The 18,049-nt window shown below is 39.9% G+C and overlaps 1 protein-coding gene across 1 annotated transcript in view; it reads left to right on the top strand.

Annotated features, from left to right (window-relative positions):
• The first annotated feature begins 2,752 nt into the window (after positions 1-2,752).
• Positions 2,753-18,049, top strand: part of COL9A1 (collagen, type IX, alpha 1) — a 90,499-nt gene continuing 75,202 nt past the window's right edge. The window contains 5 exon segments of the mRNA XM_010848501.1: positions 2,753-2,775; positions 3,274-3,347; positions 4,489-4,566; positions 4,700-4,832; positions 10,929-11,325. Of these exon segments, the coding sequence (XP_010846803.1) occupies positions 2,762-2,775; positions 3,274-3,347; positions 4,489-4,566; positions 4,700-4,832; positions 10,929-11,325 (696 nt within the window). The 5' untranslated portion in view covers positions 2,753-2,761.

Consider the following 18,049-nt stretch of genomic DNA (forward strand, 5'->3'; position numbering starts at 1 on the left):
AATATATTTTTTCTCTGGATTTACATGTTTTTCTTAATAGAGTAGTTGCTTGCTCTTCACCATCTTAAATAAAACTGCCATGCTGGAAATACACCAAACCACTTACAAGCAAACCCATTTTCTTCTCTATTCTTTTATCTTTTTATTAAAAGTTTACCTTCAGATCCCAGCTATAGAAGATTCTTCAAAGTGAGATGGGGCAGGAGCAAAAGCAGAGGTGAGATTTCTAAAACACTTAACAAAAGAATTTCTCAAAAACCATAATTCCATGGGGAAACCTGCCAGTTCTTTCCTGGAGTAATATATTAGAGGACTTGTTTAGCAAATAGATAACTTCAGTGGAGAGGGTGCTTTTGGAGAAAGCCCGTTTCCCTATGGATCTAGGGTTGGCTTACCTTGTGTGATTTTGGGATGTCAAGATGTCTCCTTTGATGTCCTACCAGTAGAGGGTCAATTCTTTTTTAATCATAATTTTCTCTGAATTTTATTAAAGCAATTTTAAAGTTTATTGGCAGCAGATAAAAGCTGATATTACAACCTGGTCTGTGTTGGTTTCTGCCATATAAAGGAGACCTAACACTGATTTTGTATAGGACGCATATGCCCCCTGAATTACACAGAGCATAATTAGGTTACTAAAAGGAGAATTGGGACCCATATGGCCCTTTAGAAGCAGAAGTCAGAAGGTAATGGAGATGAGGATTTCTGTGCTTTCTAACTGAGATGCTGTGCAATAGAAGGTTCTTTTTATAACTAGAAACCAGTGCATAATTTCATCATGTCATTTGGCTCATTCAAAAGCTTTTTACATTGTTCTAAGAATGGCGGTGACAATGCAACCCCCACTTTGATCGCTCTGACCCAGTTTGTCATATTTGTGGAACAGCACTTACTGGGTTGCATCTTGATGTCACTCCTTATTTATTCACGGAAATGTGGGCTCTTCTAGGCCAAGGGCTCCAGCTTACGCAGCAGACTTTTTCTGTCCTCAGTCTGAACACACTCTTACTTAAGAGTGAGTCATTGTTGATGTCTCTAAAGACTAAGTGAGGTTTATCTAGAGAGTCAGTTCTCTGGGCTAGTAAACTGCTCCATTTAGATAAGATACGCCCTGGTTGACTTTTAAGAGTAGGCTAAGGCAGGACCACCTGTAATTCTGTGACTCAACCAAAATGGCTGTCCAGGGAAATCGTCTTGGATAGATGGAAGGAGAATGACAGGGATGCATGGAAAACTCCAAACAACATGAGGAAATGGATGTCCCAGCACTGTGGGGAGACAGGACTCCAACAGGTAGGTCACGAGTAGAAAAGCAATGAAAGCAAATGGGTGGTGGAGTTTGCCTAGCTCCCATTTCCTCAGCCAAACCCTTCAGTGAGCTGAGGGAGGCAGAAGAGGAAAGGATTTTTTTTTTTTTTTTGAGGTGGGGCAAGGGGAACAAACAAAACATAAGAAGAAACACTGCTTATTTTGCAGTGAAACAAAAAGTTAGTTTATTTGAAACTTAAAGAAATGTCGAGGAAGCAAAACTACTTCATGCTAGATACCATGGCTCATTAGGACTTTTAGATCCCCTGTCCCTAACAGTCCTTGAGTTTGGGCTGGACCGTCCTGAGTGGATGGGGTGGGGACTCACTCTTGACCTGCTCAGGTTCTGGGAGAAGGTGGGTATGTCTGACACGGGACTGATAGAAATCTCTCTCTCCAGATCTGTGTTCCCGGTAACTTGCACTCAACTTGTTTTTAGAGCATAAGATGTCACTGATTTCCAAGAATATTCTGCTCAACTCGTATTGTTACCATAGAGTTTAGGAAGAAATAAGACCTGAGGCTTGAGATTTTATCAGGCTCTCTAGCCAACAAGTGCAGAGAGCTCACAAGTGTTGAGTAAATTAGCCGTGCAACTTTGAAGTTATAAGTTACTTCATTTTCTGTGCCTCAGTTGTCTCACCTCTAAAGTGGGAATAATGTTAGTCTTACCTTATAATGTCACGAACGCTAAATGTTATCAGGCTTCAAGTACTTTCAGTAGAGGGGAACACGTGGTGAAATATTAACTCAATAACAATGACTCAATATTAACATCAATGATAACGATGTTGGGAATAATGATGGTTCTCCTGAACCAGGTGCAAGACTCTGCTTGCTATCCAGTTTAATTCTCTAAACAACTATTTGGGGGTAACTATTTTCATCTTGTTTTGCAGTTAAGGCAGCAGAGTGACAGACGTATTAACTAATTTGCTGGAGGACATACAACTGAAGCATGTCAGAACAAACGGAGATTCAGAACAAGGTTGACTGGGCACCGGGGCCCCCGTGAACCCCCACATCCCTACTTTGCTCTAAAAGCTTCCACTGTATTCCTATAGCAGTTCTCAAAGTTTCCACTGTGTCCTTATAGCAGCTTGCCTGTGAACTTCTCCACATCCTGATTTTTTTTTTTTTTTCTTTTCAGCAAATGTTCCCTTGCTAGTCCCTCCTTCAGTATAACCTCGTTAGCTTTGGGGACACACCCCTGACTAGGCCTGGCCTTACTGGGTGGCATCTCCCCACCCCTTCCCTCTGCTTTGGCTTAAAGTAGCACCAGATGCCTCTGGTCCACTCCCTTTGCTTTTAGCCCTCACAAGGGCAGGAGGGACCAAGGCTGGCCCAGAACTCAGCCCTGGGGTGGCACTGAAGGGGCCTTGGGGAGTATTGACTCCCCTACAGTCCCGTCTTCATTGGGACTGTTGGCAACGAAGGAAAGCCAGTTGGGAAAATGAAGAGCTTATGGTAAGACTTTGAGATGGAAAGCAGTGGTGGGGAGACTGGACTGGGGGCGCTCAGAGTCAGGGGTCTGTGTTTTTACAGTAGTGGTAGCAGGGGAGGAGAGAGGGAAGGGAGGGGAGAGGAGGGAGATGGAGAGAGACGAGAGAGGGAGAAAAGAGTGAAAACGAGAGAGAAGAGAGACAGCTGCCAAAATGGAGAGGCAGAGAAGGAAGATAAAAGAAAGCAGAGACAGAGACAGAGGGGTAGAAACAGCAAGACGGGTAGGTATGGAGAAAGCGAGACAGGGAAAGCCAGTAGTCTCGTGATCATTTTAGAATAGGAGTTGGGAAATTGAGGATTCATGAACTCTCTCAATTGAATTTAGTAAAGAAAATGGGAAAAAAATAAACTAGGCTGAGGACCAGTCACCTGCATTCATCAGGTGTGCCACTTTTAAAATCGTGACATAGTCCCCACCTGGAAGGACTCCTGTTTGAGACATTTTTCTTCTCTCCTCTTTAGGAAAATTCCAGTTCTCTTCTTTGTATGCAGTTTCCTGGGGACCTGGGCATCAGTGACTGTCAAGCGTCGTCCAAGTAAGAGGTCCCAGTTTCTCGATTTCAAAATACTACTTGTTCCCTGAAAGGACTAGGCAGGTCTGTGGTTGAGTGAGACAGCCAGGGTCCTTCACACCCTCCTTCAATCCTGCTTTGGCTGTCGGTGTATTTTATGGCCGTGTTCAGTGCTGCATATGGAGAAGTCTTGGCTGTGACCACAGTTGGGCAGGAAGCCTAACCTGTGTCTAGCCCAGCACCTACCTGGTTCAGATGGTGGTTGGTAATGTTAGATGGATGGGTGGATGGATGAATAGATAGAAGCCAATAATCTGAGGTCAGATGAGGTGTAAAGAGTATGTTTGATGGACTGAAATTGCAGGCCAAAGCTATGTAACCGGAAAATGCTTTTTCTGAAATCTAGGAAGTGTCTGTCACCAGGTGAGTCTCAGAAGGACACTGGGTTTGGACAGTTACAAGAAGGCTTTTGTGTTGTTGAAAAAAGTGGCCCTCCCTACAATCTTTTACTTGCTAAGAAGCACCAAATTTCATTCTAGGATTTTTCATCCTCCTTGTGATTGAGGGTTTAATTCACATGATTTCTTTTCTTCTCCTCACTACTCTTCCCCATTCTAAGATGCTGGTATTATTTTAGTTGGAACACTTATTTGATCTCAAGTGAAATCAAGTACATTCTCTCTATTTATGTAGGCTTAGGGAATCCTGAGAAATCCTCAGCTCCTTCCTCTACTTGACAAAGATTCTTAAGAACTCCACTCTTCAGAAGTATCATTGAATTGGCTCTGGATTCTCTCGGGATCTCTAAAATTTGTGGTGCTTAAAGCAATATATTCTAGCCCAAACCAAATAGGGTTCTGACACTGTGCCATTCAGAACATCATGCAGATGTGGTTCCAAAAAGAACAAATTCCAAACTTCCCCAAAGGGAACATTTTCCCAACACACGTTATTAAAGCAACTTTGTGTCTTCAACCCAGGATGGGTTGAATATGAATAAATTATAATCACAGAGTTGTAGAGTTAAAGCCAAATATACTACTGGACATGAAGCTGTTTAGTATAATATTGCACTTTAAGTCGTTGCTCAGCTCTTATTATTATTGGTATATTCCTGTGATCTCTGTAGGGGTTGAGGGAAGATGACATGCTATCTCCTTTTCAGGGTTCCCTGTTAATTCAAATTCCAATGGTGAAAATGAACTCTGCCCAAAGGTCAGGATTGGACAAGATGATTTACCAGGTGAGTAGCAGTGTATCATATTGACAATGCAGGCTTTCTACAAATCTACCTGATACATCTTTTACTGGGAAAGGCTCTGGAGAGGAATGAAACTAGTCTCATTTTACTTTTATCTTATGTCCCCTTTCTGTAGGATTTGACTTGATTTCTCAGTTCCAGATAGATAAAGCAGCATCCAGAAGGGCTATCCAGAGGGTAGTTGGATCAACTGCCTTACAGGTGGCTTACAAGTTGGGAAATAATGTAGACTTCAGGATTCCAACCAGGTAATATAAAAAAATACTTGATTTAGTTACTAGCTTCAAACACAGTTTAAAAAATGAAAATCTATCCAATGTTAGAGAGTCTTTCCCAGCTCAATGTTTCTTGGATCATGATTTTATTTAAAGATGAAGGAATTTATTTACCTATCTATCTTTAGTGCCCAAATATGTGAATGCTTTTCATGTTTTCAGTGTGTAATTTACTTTCCATTCCAGGAAAAAAAATCACTGAGACTATTATACATTGATTCAGGACATGTTCTTATTACTTTGCTCTCTGTTTTTCTATAATTTGTCTGGTTTTTGCCTGAAAGGACCCTCTGTGAAAAGTGCCAGGGGTTAAGCATAAATTTAACTAGAAACCACCCAGTGGTTAGAAGGCTCACAATGGAGCTGTTCAAGTATCCCGGTGCTGAAATAGATCCACACATCCAATGCTTGGCTCCTGGCAGGACCCAGACAAAACTAAAACTAGAATAATGATAAGAGAAACAATGGCAGTGATAATACTTTAAAAAATCCTATATCTCCTTCGATGGAGCTAAGCTTTTTCTTCTTTAAATCATTTATAACCAAGATGTTTTAATGCATGTGTAGGTATTGAGTCATGACATTGTTATGAATGAGCTTCAGGGTTTTCAGCTTTATATTACCTAAATACCTTAAATGTGATGTTGATGCTGAATGAATGTTTTAGGTAAAAAATGTGGTTAAGATTTCTTTAGTATATGAACAAGAAAATTAAGACATCAATAGAAACTAAGATGTAAAGGTAAATAATGACTAATTAGAACAGCAAAAGAATATCATAGAAATGCTAAGTGTTAATAATAATGAAAATTTTGGTAAAATTAGAATAGTCTGATATAGTTCCAGATTGCATATAGAAATTCGTGTTTTGAACATATTATATTTTATAAAACAATAATAGTACACTGTATAAGCTCTTTTTCTAGATTTACTAATCAACACTAAATAGCATCCTTATTATAATTTTGTGGTGGGGACATTTTTATCCATATTTCATGGAAGAGCAAACTGAGACCAGAGAGTTGAAGTTGCTTGCATAACGTCACAGGGTGAGGCGGTGCTGAGAGGATTGAAATCCAGGCAGAGTTGATTCAGGGGCTGTGCCTTTAACCACTACCCCCCATAGTGACCCTGGAAACCAGTTGCCTTTGGAAAGATTAACATTTGGATTTTTCATATATTTTCTTTTCACGTACAGAAGAGCTGGATGTATTCTTAAATAAGTTTAGAATACTCTGGTTTTTATTTCTTTAATAAAATAATTGAACATGACACCAGACCCTAATGCTGACCTTTCTTCTCTAAATTTAAGGTACTGTCTGGACTGTCATTAACTCTAAGTTCAGAGGTGGAGGCCACGCAGCCTTCCTTCCTCCCGCTTGTCTTTCTTGTTTTTATTTAAGCACCTAAAGTGGTCACAAAATATTTTTCATAGGCTACAACTAATGTCCCATAGTCTCTATCATTCTGACTCCCTGTCCCCACAAAGACTAAAGGCTCTTGTTTTACGTATTAAGGAAGAAGGAGGAAGGAAGTAGAAGAAGAGAGTAGGAGAAAAAAAAAAGGGAAGGAGGAGAACCAGGGCTGAGATGGATGGAGCCCCTTGGGCAAGTTTCTTAAACTGTCTTTGACCCAGTTCCCATAGGTTAGAATTAGGAATAACACTAGCAATGCCACTGGTTGCCATGAAGAGTAAATATTGCTAAACTGAGAGGGCTCCAGGAGAGCCAGGTGCACAGGGGCATTGGTGAAGTGTTGCTGTAATAGTGGAGAGCACTAGAGGGCAGAGGTGCTGATGTGGCCTTTTCCTTAGTGGACTCTTTCTTCTTAAGTTGCCCTGCACCAACCAAATGAAGTCGCTCAGTTGTGTCCGACTCTTTGCGACCCCATGGACTTAGCCTACCAGGCTCCTCTGTCCATGGGATTTTCCAGGCAATCGTACTGGAGTGGGGTGCCATTTCCTTCTCCAGGGGATCTTTCCAACCCAGGGATCAAACCCAGGTCTCCTGAATTGTAGGCAGATGCTTTACCATCTGAGCCACCAGGAAAGTCCAAGCAGTCCTGCTTTAAAAAGGCAGAAACTGGAATTGTTCTCAAACCACGCATGCAGTAGACCATCTTGACTTTTAAGGGGATTTCTGTGCTGGAGAATATAGGCTGATCTTCGTGGGAGGAAGATTATAGCGCATGGAGCTAACATGATAGAATCATAATTTGTGGTTATTTATCTTTTCAATTTTTAAAAATATTCATAACCACATAATTTTGATGCTTTTAATTCTTTATTTTAGGCATAAGAGTTTTACATTCTCATCTCGTGCTTCAGATATGTTGTGTTTGTTTGCAGCAACAAATACAATTTTTAGCTTTTCATGGGTTAAAGTCATAAACAAATGTTCCATGGTCCAAGGACTTCTTATCTTTTATTCAAACTGTATGATTCTCCTCTTAAGATATTCTGTGCAGATTGTAACATAATGAAATTAATCATTTATAGATTCAGTCTCTTTTAAATTATGTATGCTGTCAAGTTTGCTTATCGACATGCATAGCATATTTTCAAGAACAGAATCTTAAGTATCCAAAAAAGACAATGGGACTAACTGTTCTATGAATTAGACTTGTGAGAACTTTTAAATGGTCTTAGGTACATACAAGTACATGTACGTATATAACCAATCTGAACACTAAAAGGAGTTTTCTCTTCTCATCATGTTTCTCCTCTTTCCTTTTAATGCATTAACTTAGTTTGAAAGATTAATAACATGACGATCTTGATTATATTGTATACACACATATTATATTCACATATATGGAGAGAGAGAGAGTTGGATACTCTTGATTTAATGTGCATAAATGGTTTTCTAGTGACCCCAACAACCTCCCATTTAAAAAAAAAGAAAACAACTTGACCAAGTCAGAAGTAAATAAAGACATTTTATCATATCCTACCTTCAACATAATCTCTTTGCTTATTTAGCAGGAAAAATCTGATGAAGCACAAATTGGGAGACATCCCTCAATTAACCTCCTAATGTCTTTTGCAAAGGAGTCATGTGAAGAAGTTACTGTGACTTCTAGAATCAAAACAAATAGAGTTGTTTTCTCTGATGAAACTCTACAGCCTTCCCCAGTACATCTTTAAACAAATAATAGGTGACACATATAGTTTTTTAAAAGCCTAGGAAATTAATGGTTTAAGTAAGAGGAGACAAAACACTAGGGTTTATCCTTTTTCTTGGAAAACCTCACACCTCAACAATAACTATTTTTAACTACCTGCACCAATTCTTTAAGTATCCAGTTAAATTCACATCAATTATTGAAAAGAATACTCAAAAGACTATATCTGTAATTTAAATTGCAAAAATGCCAAATTTCATCATTGAATAAAACTTTAAAAATGTATCTCCTAGTTCTAAACTAATTTAGTTGGTTAAATGAGATGTATAATGTTCTGTAAGATTTTATAATTACACAGTAAGCAGTATCTTAAACTGTCATTAGTGAACCTCTTAGTTTAGAGGGCTCTCTGGAATAGGTACAGTCTGAAAAATCTTAAGGGAAATAACTTATATTAAAAAATATTGAAATATGTATGTTAAACATCCCCATCTGGGGAACATAGGATAGTAAATAGTTGCTGTATACGTTTTTTCCTCTTTAGCTCCAAAGTGAATCTTTTTAAATGTACATGTTTAAACCTCCCATGCACATGACAGATATAAAATATATGTAGAGAATTGAAAGATTTTCAAAGAGAATAATAAGCATCACCAGTGACCAGTTAAAAATAAAAGCTGCAAAGGAAATCCACCCAGTCTTATGAATAAAAGCCAGTCATGTTAGAAAACAATGGCTAAAAGAAGTACTTGGATGATAAGAGTACTCAAAAGAAAATTTTCCAATTTTTGTTAGTTTCATAAAACTAACAAAACAATGACATTTGTAGACTTAGTTGACCCATTTTATTGAAGATTTGCAAAAATATTTGAAGTGAAAGAAGTTATATGTTTGCTTATGCTATAATAAAGATGATAACATTTTATAGCTAAAGACAGAAAATCATAGCAAGTTGAATATTTTCACTTATAGCTAAATATTCTTGGAACTGAGGTATGTTTTGGTTTAGGAATTTCTGACCCCAACAATATATCTTAATGTAACTGGCATTGCACATATGGCAACACAATACATTTATATGTGTTGGGGCTTTCCAGGTGGTTCAATGGGAAAACAATCTGCCTGCAATGCAGGAGACCTGGGTTCGATCCCTGAGTTGGAAAGATTCCCCCAGAGAAGGAATTGGCAACCCACTCCAGTATTCTTGCCTGGAAAATCCCATGGACAAAAGAGCCTGGCAGGCTACCATCCATGGGGTCGCAGGAGTCAGACATGATTTAGCGACTAAATGACCATGACCACCACCATATTAGTTTGTAATAAATAAACCACTATCCACTTAGATATTTCTTCTTATCTTTTCTTCTTTAAACAGAAAGTGAAAAGTGAAAATGAAGTTGCTTAGTGATGTCCAACTCTTTGCGACCCCATGGACTGTAGCCTACCAGGCTCCTCTGTCCGTGGGATTTTCCAGTACTGGAAAATAGTACTGGAGTGGATTGCCATTTCCTTCTCCAGGGGATCTTCCCAACACAGGGATCGAACCCCAGTCTCCCACATTGTAGACAGACGCTTTACCGTCTGAGCCACTTGGAAGGCTTCTTTACACAGACGAGGACTATAAACTGGAGTATGATCTGAAGGAAGGTTATCTGAGGCTTTGGGTCCTGGTCCATAACTGTTTTAAGCAATGTCAAACAAAATTAATTGGCATCTAGTTTACCTAAACTTCCCTGGTGGCTCAGATGATAAGGCGTCGGCCTACAATGCAGGAGACCTGGGTTCAGTCCCTGGGTTGGGAAGATCCTCTGGAGAAGGAAATGACAACCCACTCCAGTACTCTTGCCTGGAAAATCCCATGGACAGAGGAGCGTGGTAGGCTATAGTCCATGGGGTTGCAAAGAGTCGGACATGACTGAGCGACTTCACTTTTCCTAAGATTTATCCTTCGCTTAATAATTTCTCTATGCTTATGAGGAGGAAAGTAGAATGATACAACCTTGAAGATAGAGATGTGAAGGTGATATTTACAGTTACTAGGTCCTGATTTTTAAAAGTGTGGTCTTCTGCTTTGAGCCGCTTGGTTTCAAGAGAAGACCACCCAAGTAGCTGATGCTGCTCCAGAGGGCTGCCTCCAAAGATGAGGAGGGTGCAGGAGGGACACTGACGTCTTATTGCTGCCACTTAAAGCAGTAAATTAGGAAGGGGTCACCGTTTTAACTGGCAGATTGGGGAACAACTGGGTTGCAATAGAGAAGTAAGAACTGGTCACATTTCCCTTGTCCCATGTCCACTGACAAGCAACCAGCTGTCACTTTAACTTCATACTTTGAAGATCCTGGAAAAGACAAACATGCTGAGTGTGAAGGGACTGATCTCACATCTGCAAGTGACCGATATTCAAAATGCTTATGTGAGTCTAGGTTGTATTTGGGGAGGAGAAGATCCAATTATGAAAATAACAAATAATCTTAACATGTTACATCAAAATACAATTTTAAGAACCTGCTTTAATTAAACATGTAAATTGGTAGAGCTGATTTGGATTTCAAATGTTCTCTTCTGTCATTTGTGGAAGAATGTGGCCAAGAACTTTGCAAGAATGTGTTTTTTGGCAGAATGTGTTTTTGAGGTGGGATTGCTGAACAGTAGCTCTTTAGGTAGCATAAATAGTAACACTGTTGAAATTATGTGGCATTTGGGGACCTTTCTTAGCTATGAGGGAGTTTTGTATTTAATGTGTATTTTAAGATGGAACTTTAATGCACATGAATGGACTTCAGTAAAGGTCTTTATGAACAGTCATGAAAGAACAGCTAGCACATGGATTTCACACTGTGGTGTTTCCGTAGGTCTGGAATCTAAAATAGCATAATTAGGAAATATGGTAATACACCTGAATACAAAAAACAAGAGTTATATTTACTGTCTTACAATTTTACTCAGGCATTTATATCCCAATGGGCTGCCTGAAGAATACTCCTTTCTAACCACTTTTCGGATGACTGGAAGCACACTTGAAAAGCACTGGAGCATTTGGCAGATTCAGGATTCCTCAGGGAAGGAGCAAGTTGGCGTGAAGATTAATGGCCAAACAAAATCTGTTTCATTTTCATACAAGGGGCTGGATGGAAGTCTCCAAACTGCAGCCTTTTCGAATTTGCCCTCCTTGTTCGATTCCCAGTGGCATAAGATCATGATTGGCGTGGAAAGGAGCAGTGCGACTCTTTTCGTTGACTGCAACAGGATTGAGTCCTTACCTATAAAGCCAAGAGGTCAAATCGATGTCGATGGCTTTGCTGTGCTGGGAAAACTCGTGGATAATCCTCAAGTTTCTGTTCCGGTAAGTATACAGCCATACACTAAGGGACATTAAGATGAATCCAGAATGGTAAAAATTAAGACCTCAGCATCTTTAAAAATCACCCAGATATCTTAAACAATGGGCAGTTATTCACTTTTAAAAGGTTTTTCAATCAGTTTTTTAGAACGTCTTTAATGCCTCTTTTGAGTGTAGCATGGAATGGGGAAGCAGAGCCAGTTGAGTAGACAGCTCCTGGTCCCGAGTAGTTGAAAGCCTACTTGGAAGATGCTACATGACCACCTGGAGCACCCAGAATCCTCTGAGGCAACCTGCAAAAACCCACACTGGTGTGATACATATTATGTATAAATAACCAATGGCCATATTCAAAGTAAGGTTAAGATGAATGGTAAATTTAGTTAATCAAGAATCCCATTCTTCTCAGAAGCAATGGAGCTTGACATGGAAGGATTTGAATTGGTAAAAGAAGAGGAGAAAGTGCATTCTAGCTGAGAGCAAAAGAATGAAAGGAAAAAGAGATAGGAAATAAACCATGTTCACAGATCAGGAGCCCGGATGGTTGGGATGAAGTGTACATGTAAAAATGTGAGTATGTGTGTGAGGGGGCGTAGAGGGGGCAGAGATAGTAATTGCAGCATGTGAGAGGTGAGGTTAGGAAGTCATATGGTATCTGACCCAGAAGATGTAGAAATGATCTAGATGGCACTGCTAAGTTGCTTCAGTCGTGTCCGACTCTGCGACCACATAGACGGCAGCCCACCAGGCTCCCCCGTCACTGGGATTCTCCAGGCAAGAACACTGGAGTGGGTTGCCATTTCCTTCTCCAGTAGATGGCACAATATTTCTTTATTTAGAAGTGGTCAAGTCTTGCTTGACATATTATGAAAGCAAAGGAGTTTAGAGCTCTGTTTGTGATTTTGCCATAGAGACCTATGGACATAAAGATAAGGGATTACATAAAGACATGTAAACTTGTGCCAACTAGTACCATATAGTTCTATCATTTTGAATTGTTAAACTTGCACTGAGTTATCCTTTAAAAGGATATTATATAATATTACAGAAATTTAAAAACTAAATCTTACAGGGCAAGTGATCTTCTGGAAAAAACTAAAGAATTTAGAGCTCAATAAATAAGTGCTTGATCCTCTACACTCTCTGCTCTCTCTCTGGTACAGAGTTGTTAAATTCTAGTCACAGAACTCATATCGTGGAGTGTAGCAAGGGGTGACACAATGATTCTGAATGGTTCCTGCACGCTTCTCCAAAGAAGGAAAGGTTAGCGGGCATCTCAGTAATGGAATTGTTCAAATAACCTATTTTCAAGGGAAGAATTGTGATTAGTGTGAAGGGTAGTGTGAAATTTCTATATTCTGTGATGGACAGGAAGCAATTTATAACTGCCACATTACCGCTCTGGCTTGTAGACACTCGAGCAAGTATTTCTCCAGCTAATGAGTTATCACACCTCAAGTGGCTGGGTTAGAAAGCCAATGGGACCACCGGTGCACCCTCTTGAAATTTTGTGCAGCAAGATCTTTGCAATGGCACTGGGGTGGCCTTCAGACAACACAGCCTCTGCCATGTTTGTGTCACTCTGGACCATGAGTGAGGGGAAGGAGACTTTAGAGTACATCCTCACTGTGATGAATGTCAATCAAGCACTTGTATAATTGGTTTAACTCACCGTTCTTGAAAAAATATGTCATCATTATAATTCTGAACTCTACATGCTAGGAAGCTATTAAGCTGTCTAATGGCCACAGCAGTAAAGTCATAGTATTTATTAATTATGTTATAGTCTAGCCAGTCACAGCTAACTGTGGGTTATCCGCCAAGTATAGTCTCACATCATGGTGGACAACAGTTAGGACCAGCTGTCTTTGATTTTATTCTGCCATGTGCAGGAATGCAACAAAATACCTGGCAGCTGGAGTTACGTTTGCTTTTGGTCCACCAAGGAGCTTTTCAGAATCAGCACACTGTCCATGTTAAAAGTGTTTGCAACAGGCATGAACAATTTTTTCCTTTCATATTGAATTCTGACTCCATCACAAGGAACCACAAAAGAGACTTGAGCCTAAAGTCGCATTTAAGTCCCGTATTTGATGATGTGATGTTGTGACTAAAATAGATCAAGGTTATAGGCCCTCCAAACCCTACTTACACCCAAGGATAGGCAGTGACAATCTCAACTTCAAAAGTGAAAGTGAAGTCACTCAGTCGTGTCCGACTCTTTGTGACCCCATGGACTGTAGCCTACCAGCTCCTCCGTCCATGGAATTTTCCAGGCCAGAATACTGGAGTGGGTTGCCATTTCCTTCTCCAGGGGATCCTCCTGACCCAGGGATCGAACCTGGGTCTCCTGCGTTGCAGGCAGACAGTTTACTATCTGAGCCACTTGGGAAGCCCAAAGTTGTCACCAAAATGTATTCCTCAATTTTTACCCTGTACAAGACAAAGAAGTAGAAGATTCTACATAAGTAAACCCTATTTTTGTCTTTTTAGCATCTTCATACCCCTAATATACCAATTTAAAGTTTTAGAAGTGCTTTATTTTCTCTTATTAACTTACTTTATCCTTTCAACAATTTCATAAGATAGCAAGCACAGATAGGATTAGCTCCATTTTTTCAGTTGAAGACACAATCTCACGTAGATTTCTTGGCCTGTGAAAAACAGTGTTGGGCATAAAATTCCTAGTCTTCCCTATTTTCTCTGTGCCAACTAACTTCCCTTTTGAGAAAAATAGAAATATGTGTAACCACATATCATTCTTTATAAAGGATATCATCATTTTCATTTTGGAAGGTATTTGTGATTTGCGTAAGTTTTTTAGAATCTTCTTTGCAGGACAGATAAGACTCTTTTCTAAAAGAAGGAAGTTTACACAGTGGAAACATGTCCTCAGACATCGGTGGCACTTGTGATCACTTAGTGAGCTCTCTCTGTGTGCCTCTATCCTGGGCGCACGAGCTGCAAGCCACAGGTCTCCTTCTCCCAGGTCCTGAGGGCTGAGTGGCTGAGACGGGTGAGCAATGATAATGGAACCCGACTAGGACCAGGAAAGTGGACGAAGGGACAGTCTCCTCACTCACATCAGGGCAGGCAGGCACAGGAGTCAAGTCCACGGCTGTTTCCTAGGGGAGGGGCCTGTGAGAGGAATTCGGGGGTGAACAGACTTATCCAGGATGAGATAAATCCAGTGTTCTAGGGAAAGGGACTCTCATATGGGAATTTCTGTGTTTATGAACTCTCCTCTTTTCTAGCTTCATTGATTTCCCCTCACTCCTCCTCACTTTTCTAGACTAATAGTCAAATACTCATGCGAGTCTCCAGACAAACCCAAATGAGTTGTCCCTATACTCTTGTTTTTATTTTAGTTTGTGGTCTGTGATCTGCCCCCTTAGGCTGTAATCTGAAGTTGCTGGCAATTACTGGTCCCTTGGAAGACTTGCAGTGGTGAATGGTGCTATCTGAGTATTCGGAGGGGTAGGAGACATGAACTGCTGGGGCACTTCCCTCTTGATTGGAGACAGCAAATATTCAGTATTACTTGTGAGAAATTTTAAATTAAAATGAAATGTGCCAATAGCATGAAAGCGACAAGTTGCAGAGTATTTTTGCATTTTTCTTCATGAAATTGGATTCCTTCTAATCTTTGACACTCTACATGAATTGAATACTTTTTTCAGGATCAGCACTTGATTTTCTTTAGAAAAGCAAACATTCCTTCTAAAGGTATTAATTGATGTCAAAAGGTAGCCCTCGGAACTGCATAATGAAAATGCAGTGGAAAATGACATTTGATGGAGCGCTGAAGCTAAGAGACTCGTTTATATTGCTCTTGTTTGTGATTTCTCCCAATCTAGCCCAACTTTTGTCTCTTTCTCTTTTCTAAATTGGAAAAGGGAACCAATTTCAGGAGGTTTCAAGACAGCTGCTCACATGCACAACAACTCAAACGCCTTCACATCATTCATGGTTATTTAGTGGGCTCAGAGCGTTTATATTTTTCCCAATGTACTGCTATAATACATGGTTAGTTTGATTTCATAGCAATAAATTCCATATTTTCTATTTGCCTTTGTGCCCATATTTTAGGTTGGTGCCATTTATTTCGCTGCAAAGCTCAGTTTCCTGGCATCATACCATAAAAGCATGTGATTTTATGGCAGGTTCTTTATTGTTTCTTGTCAGCAAGATTGCCCAGGAGAGTTATTTGGCACAGCTCTATTAGAAAACAAAGTTAGCTTTTCTACCTTTTCAGGATGTGCACTAGGGGTTTGGGCTTATTTGAAAGCCCAAATGATGAAAGCCCAAAGGATGAAAGTATATATGGCTTTATAAATACATGATTCAAATCCTTTATTTTATGCATGTTTTGAATAAACCAATGCAGAAAATATGATTAATCAGACAGATACAATGCTTTTAAAAGTATATTTCAAATGGGTTGCACTATGTTACTTTTGTTAAATTCATAGAAAATATGATTAGCAAAACTCGTGATGCAGAAGCCACATCCTTCTCTCTACCCCACAGAATTAAATCATACTAACTTCCCAACTGTAAAAACAAACAGAGCTTCATGAATGATAACATGGGAAAGATAAACTATGAGGTTGTGATTAATATCATTTCTGGTGTTTGAAAATATTATAGGAAAGTTTTGTTTTTAGTGATTTAAGAAATGCATGATATCTACTGTACAAAATATCTAAGCTATTAAGTTTTCTTATTATGTTGCTTTTGACAGGTACTTTTTAAAAATCCTCTTTCAATTGAAAGTATTAAATACAAGAGAAATGATACTGTTACCTGTACATGTCCATCAGTTCAGTTCAGTCGAGTCGCTCAGTCGTGTCCGACTCTTTGCAACCCCATGGACTGCAGCACGCCAGGCCTCCCTGTCCATCAGCAACTCCCAGAGTCCACCCAAACTCATGTCCATTGAGTCAGTGATGCCATCCAGCCACCTCATTCTCTGTCATTCCCTTCTCCTCCCGCCTTCAATCTTTTCAAACATCAGGGTCTTTTCAAATAAGTCAGCTCTTCACGTCAGGTGGCCAAAGTATTGGAGTTTCAGCTTCAACATCAAAATACTTTTTATAACTCTTTGGTGTTGTGATTTGATGAGAATATTTTTGAATGCTGTCAAGTTTTTCGAGATAAAGCCTGCTACACTGTAGACCACATTAACAACATCAGCTAGATTTTCCACTAGGTGGCAATGAAACAAGAGGAACACACAGAAAAAACAGCTGCTTGCAGAGGAGAAGCCATGATGGGCGCAGGTGCTAAGGATAACTAGAGTAAAACCTAAATGATGGCCAAACTTGCTTTCAATGGAAAATTGAAAATATGAAAATTTTTATTGGCCTCAGCTATGCCCAGACTGTTGCAACTAACAATCAGTGTTATTAGTATTTCTATTTTTCTTAAAATGTATACAGACTAAGAACATACAGAAATCTTTGTCATGTCTTCCGGGTGGCTAGAAGGCAAGAGATTAATTCAATGGCATTTTTACTTCCCTTCATGTCAGTCTCTGTGTGGTTAGTTTCTTAGGTTACAACCTGGTTTCCATAGAATCCTGGTCTTTCAAAGATATACAAAACTAAGTCTATGTAGTTCAAACCTCTCAGTTTATACTTGAAAGACTTGAAACCCAGGCAGGGGAAGAGGCTTTCCCTAAGCTGTAATCAAACCAGAAGGCAAATACTATCAATTCTTTCTTCATTTTTTATCAATATCTATGTGTACATTTAATATTCAACAACTACTTATTAAACATCTGCTAAGTTACAGACAGAAATTGAAGCTACAGTGGTGCTTGCACTCATCCTAGGGAGAGGAGACAGAGATAGGTGAGTAAATGAGGAGATTTATATTATCACCAGGTGGTCATAGATGCTATGGAGAAAAAAGAAGAAAATTGGAGTGCTTGGAGAGAGGACCTCCTGAGGGAAAAAAAACCCAAAACATTTAGTAGAAACCTGAAGGAGCTGGGGGAGTGAGCATGTATATGTGGTGTAGGGAAGGAGGATTTCAAGAAGAGGGAATGAGTTAAAAACCTGGTGTTGGTGTTCTCCTCTCTGTCTGAAGCAAGCCTGGACACCAGTGTGTCTGGGGTGAGATGGAGAGAAGCCGGCCCTGAGGCTGGAGAGGGACCAGACACGAGAGTGGGGAGCAGGTCAACACGCCGGCTTTCTGGCCACGTGTGAGATGGAGAGCTGGCAGATGATTTCAAATAGATAAACAACGTGTTTTCTTCTTTTTAAAACATCTCTTTGGCTGAATTTTGACAACGTATTGTAGGGGGAGAAAAGGACAGGGCATTTAGGGGCTTCTTAGGAGGAGATCCTTTTTTTGAAGTATTGTTGATTTGCTATATTGCATTAGTTTCAAGGGTGCAGTATAATGAGTCAGTCTTTTTTGCGATAGTCTTTTTTCCTCTATAGGTTATTATGAGATGTTGGATGTAATTCCCTGTGCTATACAGTAAATCCTTGTTGCTTATCTACTTTATGTATAGTAGTTTGTGGGCTTCCCTGATAGCTCAGTTGGTAAAGAATCCACCTGCAATGCAAGAGACCCCAGTTTGATTCCTGGGTTGGGGAGATTCGCTGGAGAAGGGACAGGCTACCCGCTCCAGTATTCTGGCCTGGAGAATTCCATGGACTGTATAGTCCATGGGGCTGCAAAGAGTTGGACACAAGTGAGCAACTTTCACTTTCAC

Source organism: Bison bison, unplaced genomic scaffold (genome assembly GCF_000754665.1).
Source record: "Bison bison bison isolate TAMUID 2011002044 unplaced genomic scaffold, Bison_UMD1.0 scf7180017864268, whole genome shotgun sequence".
Classification (NCBI taxonomy): Eukaryota; Metazoa; Chordata; class Mammalia; order Artiodactyla; family Bovidae; genus Bison; species Bison bison.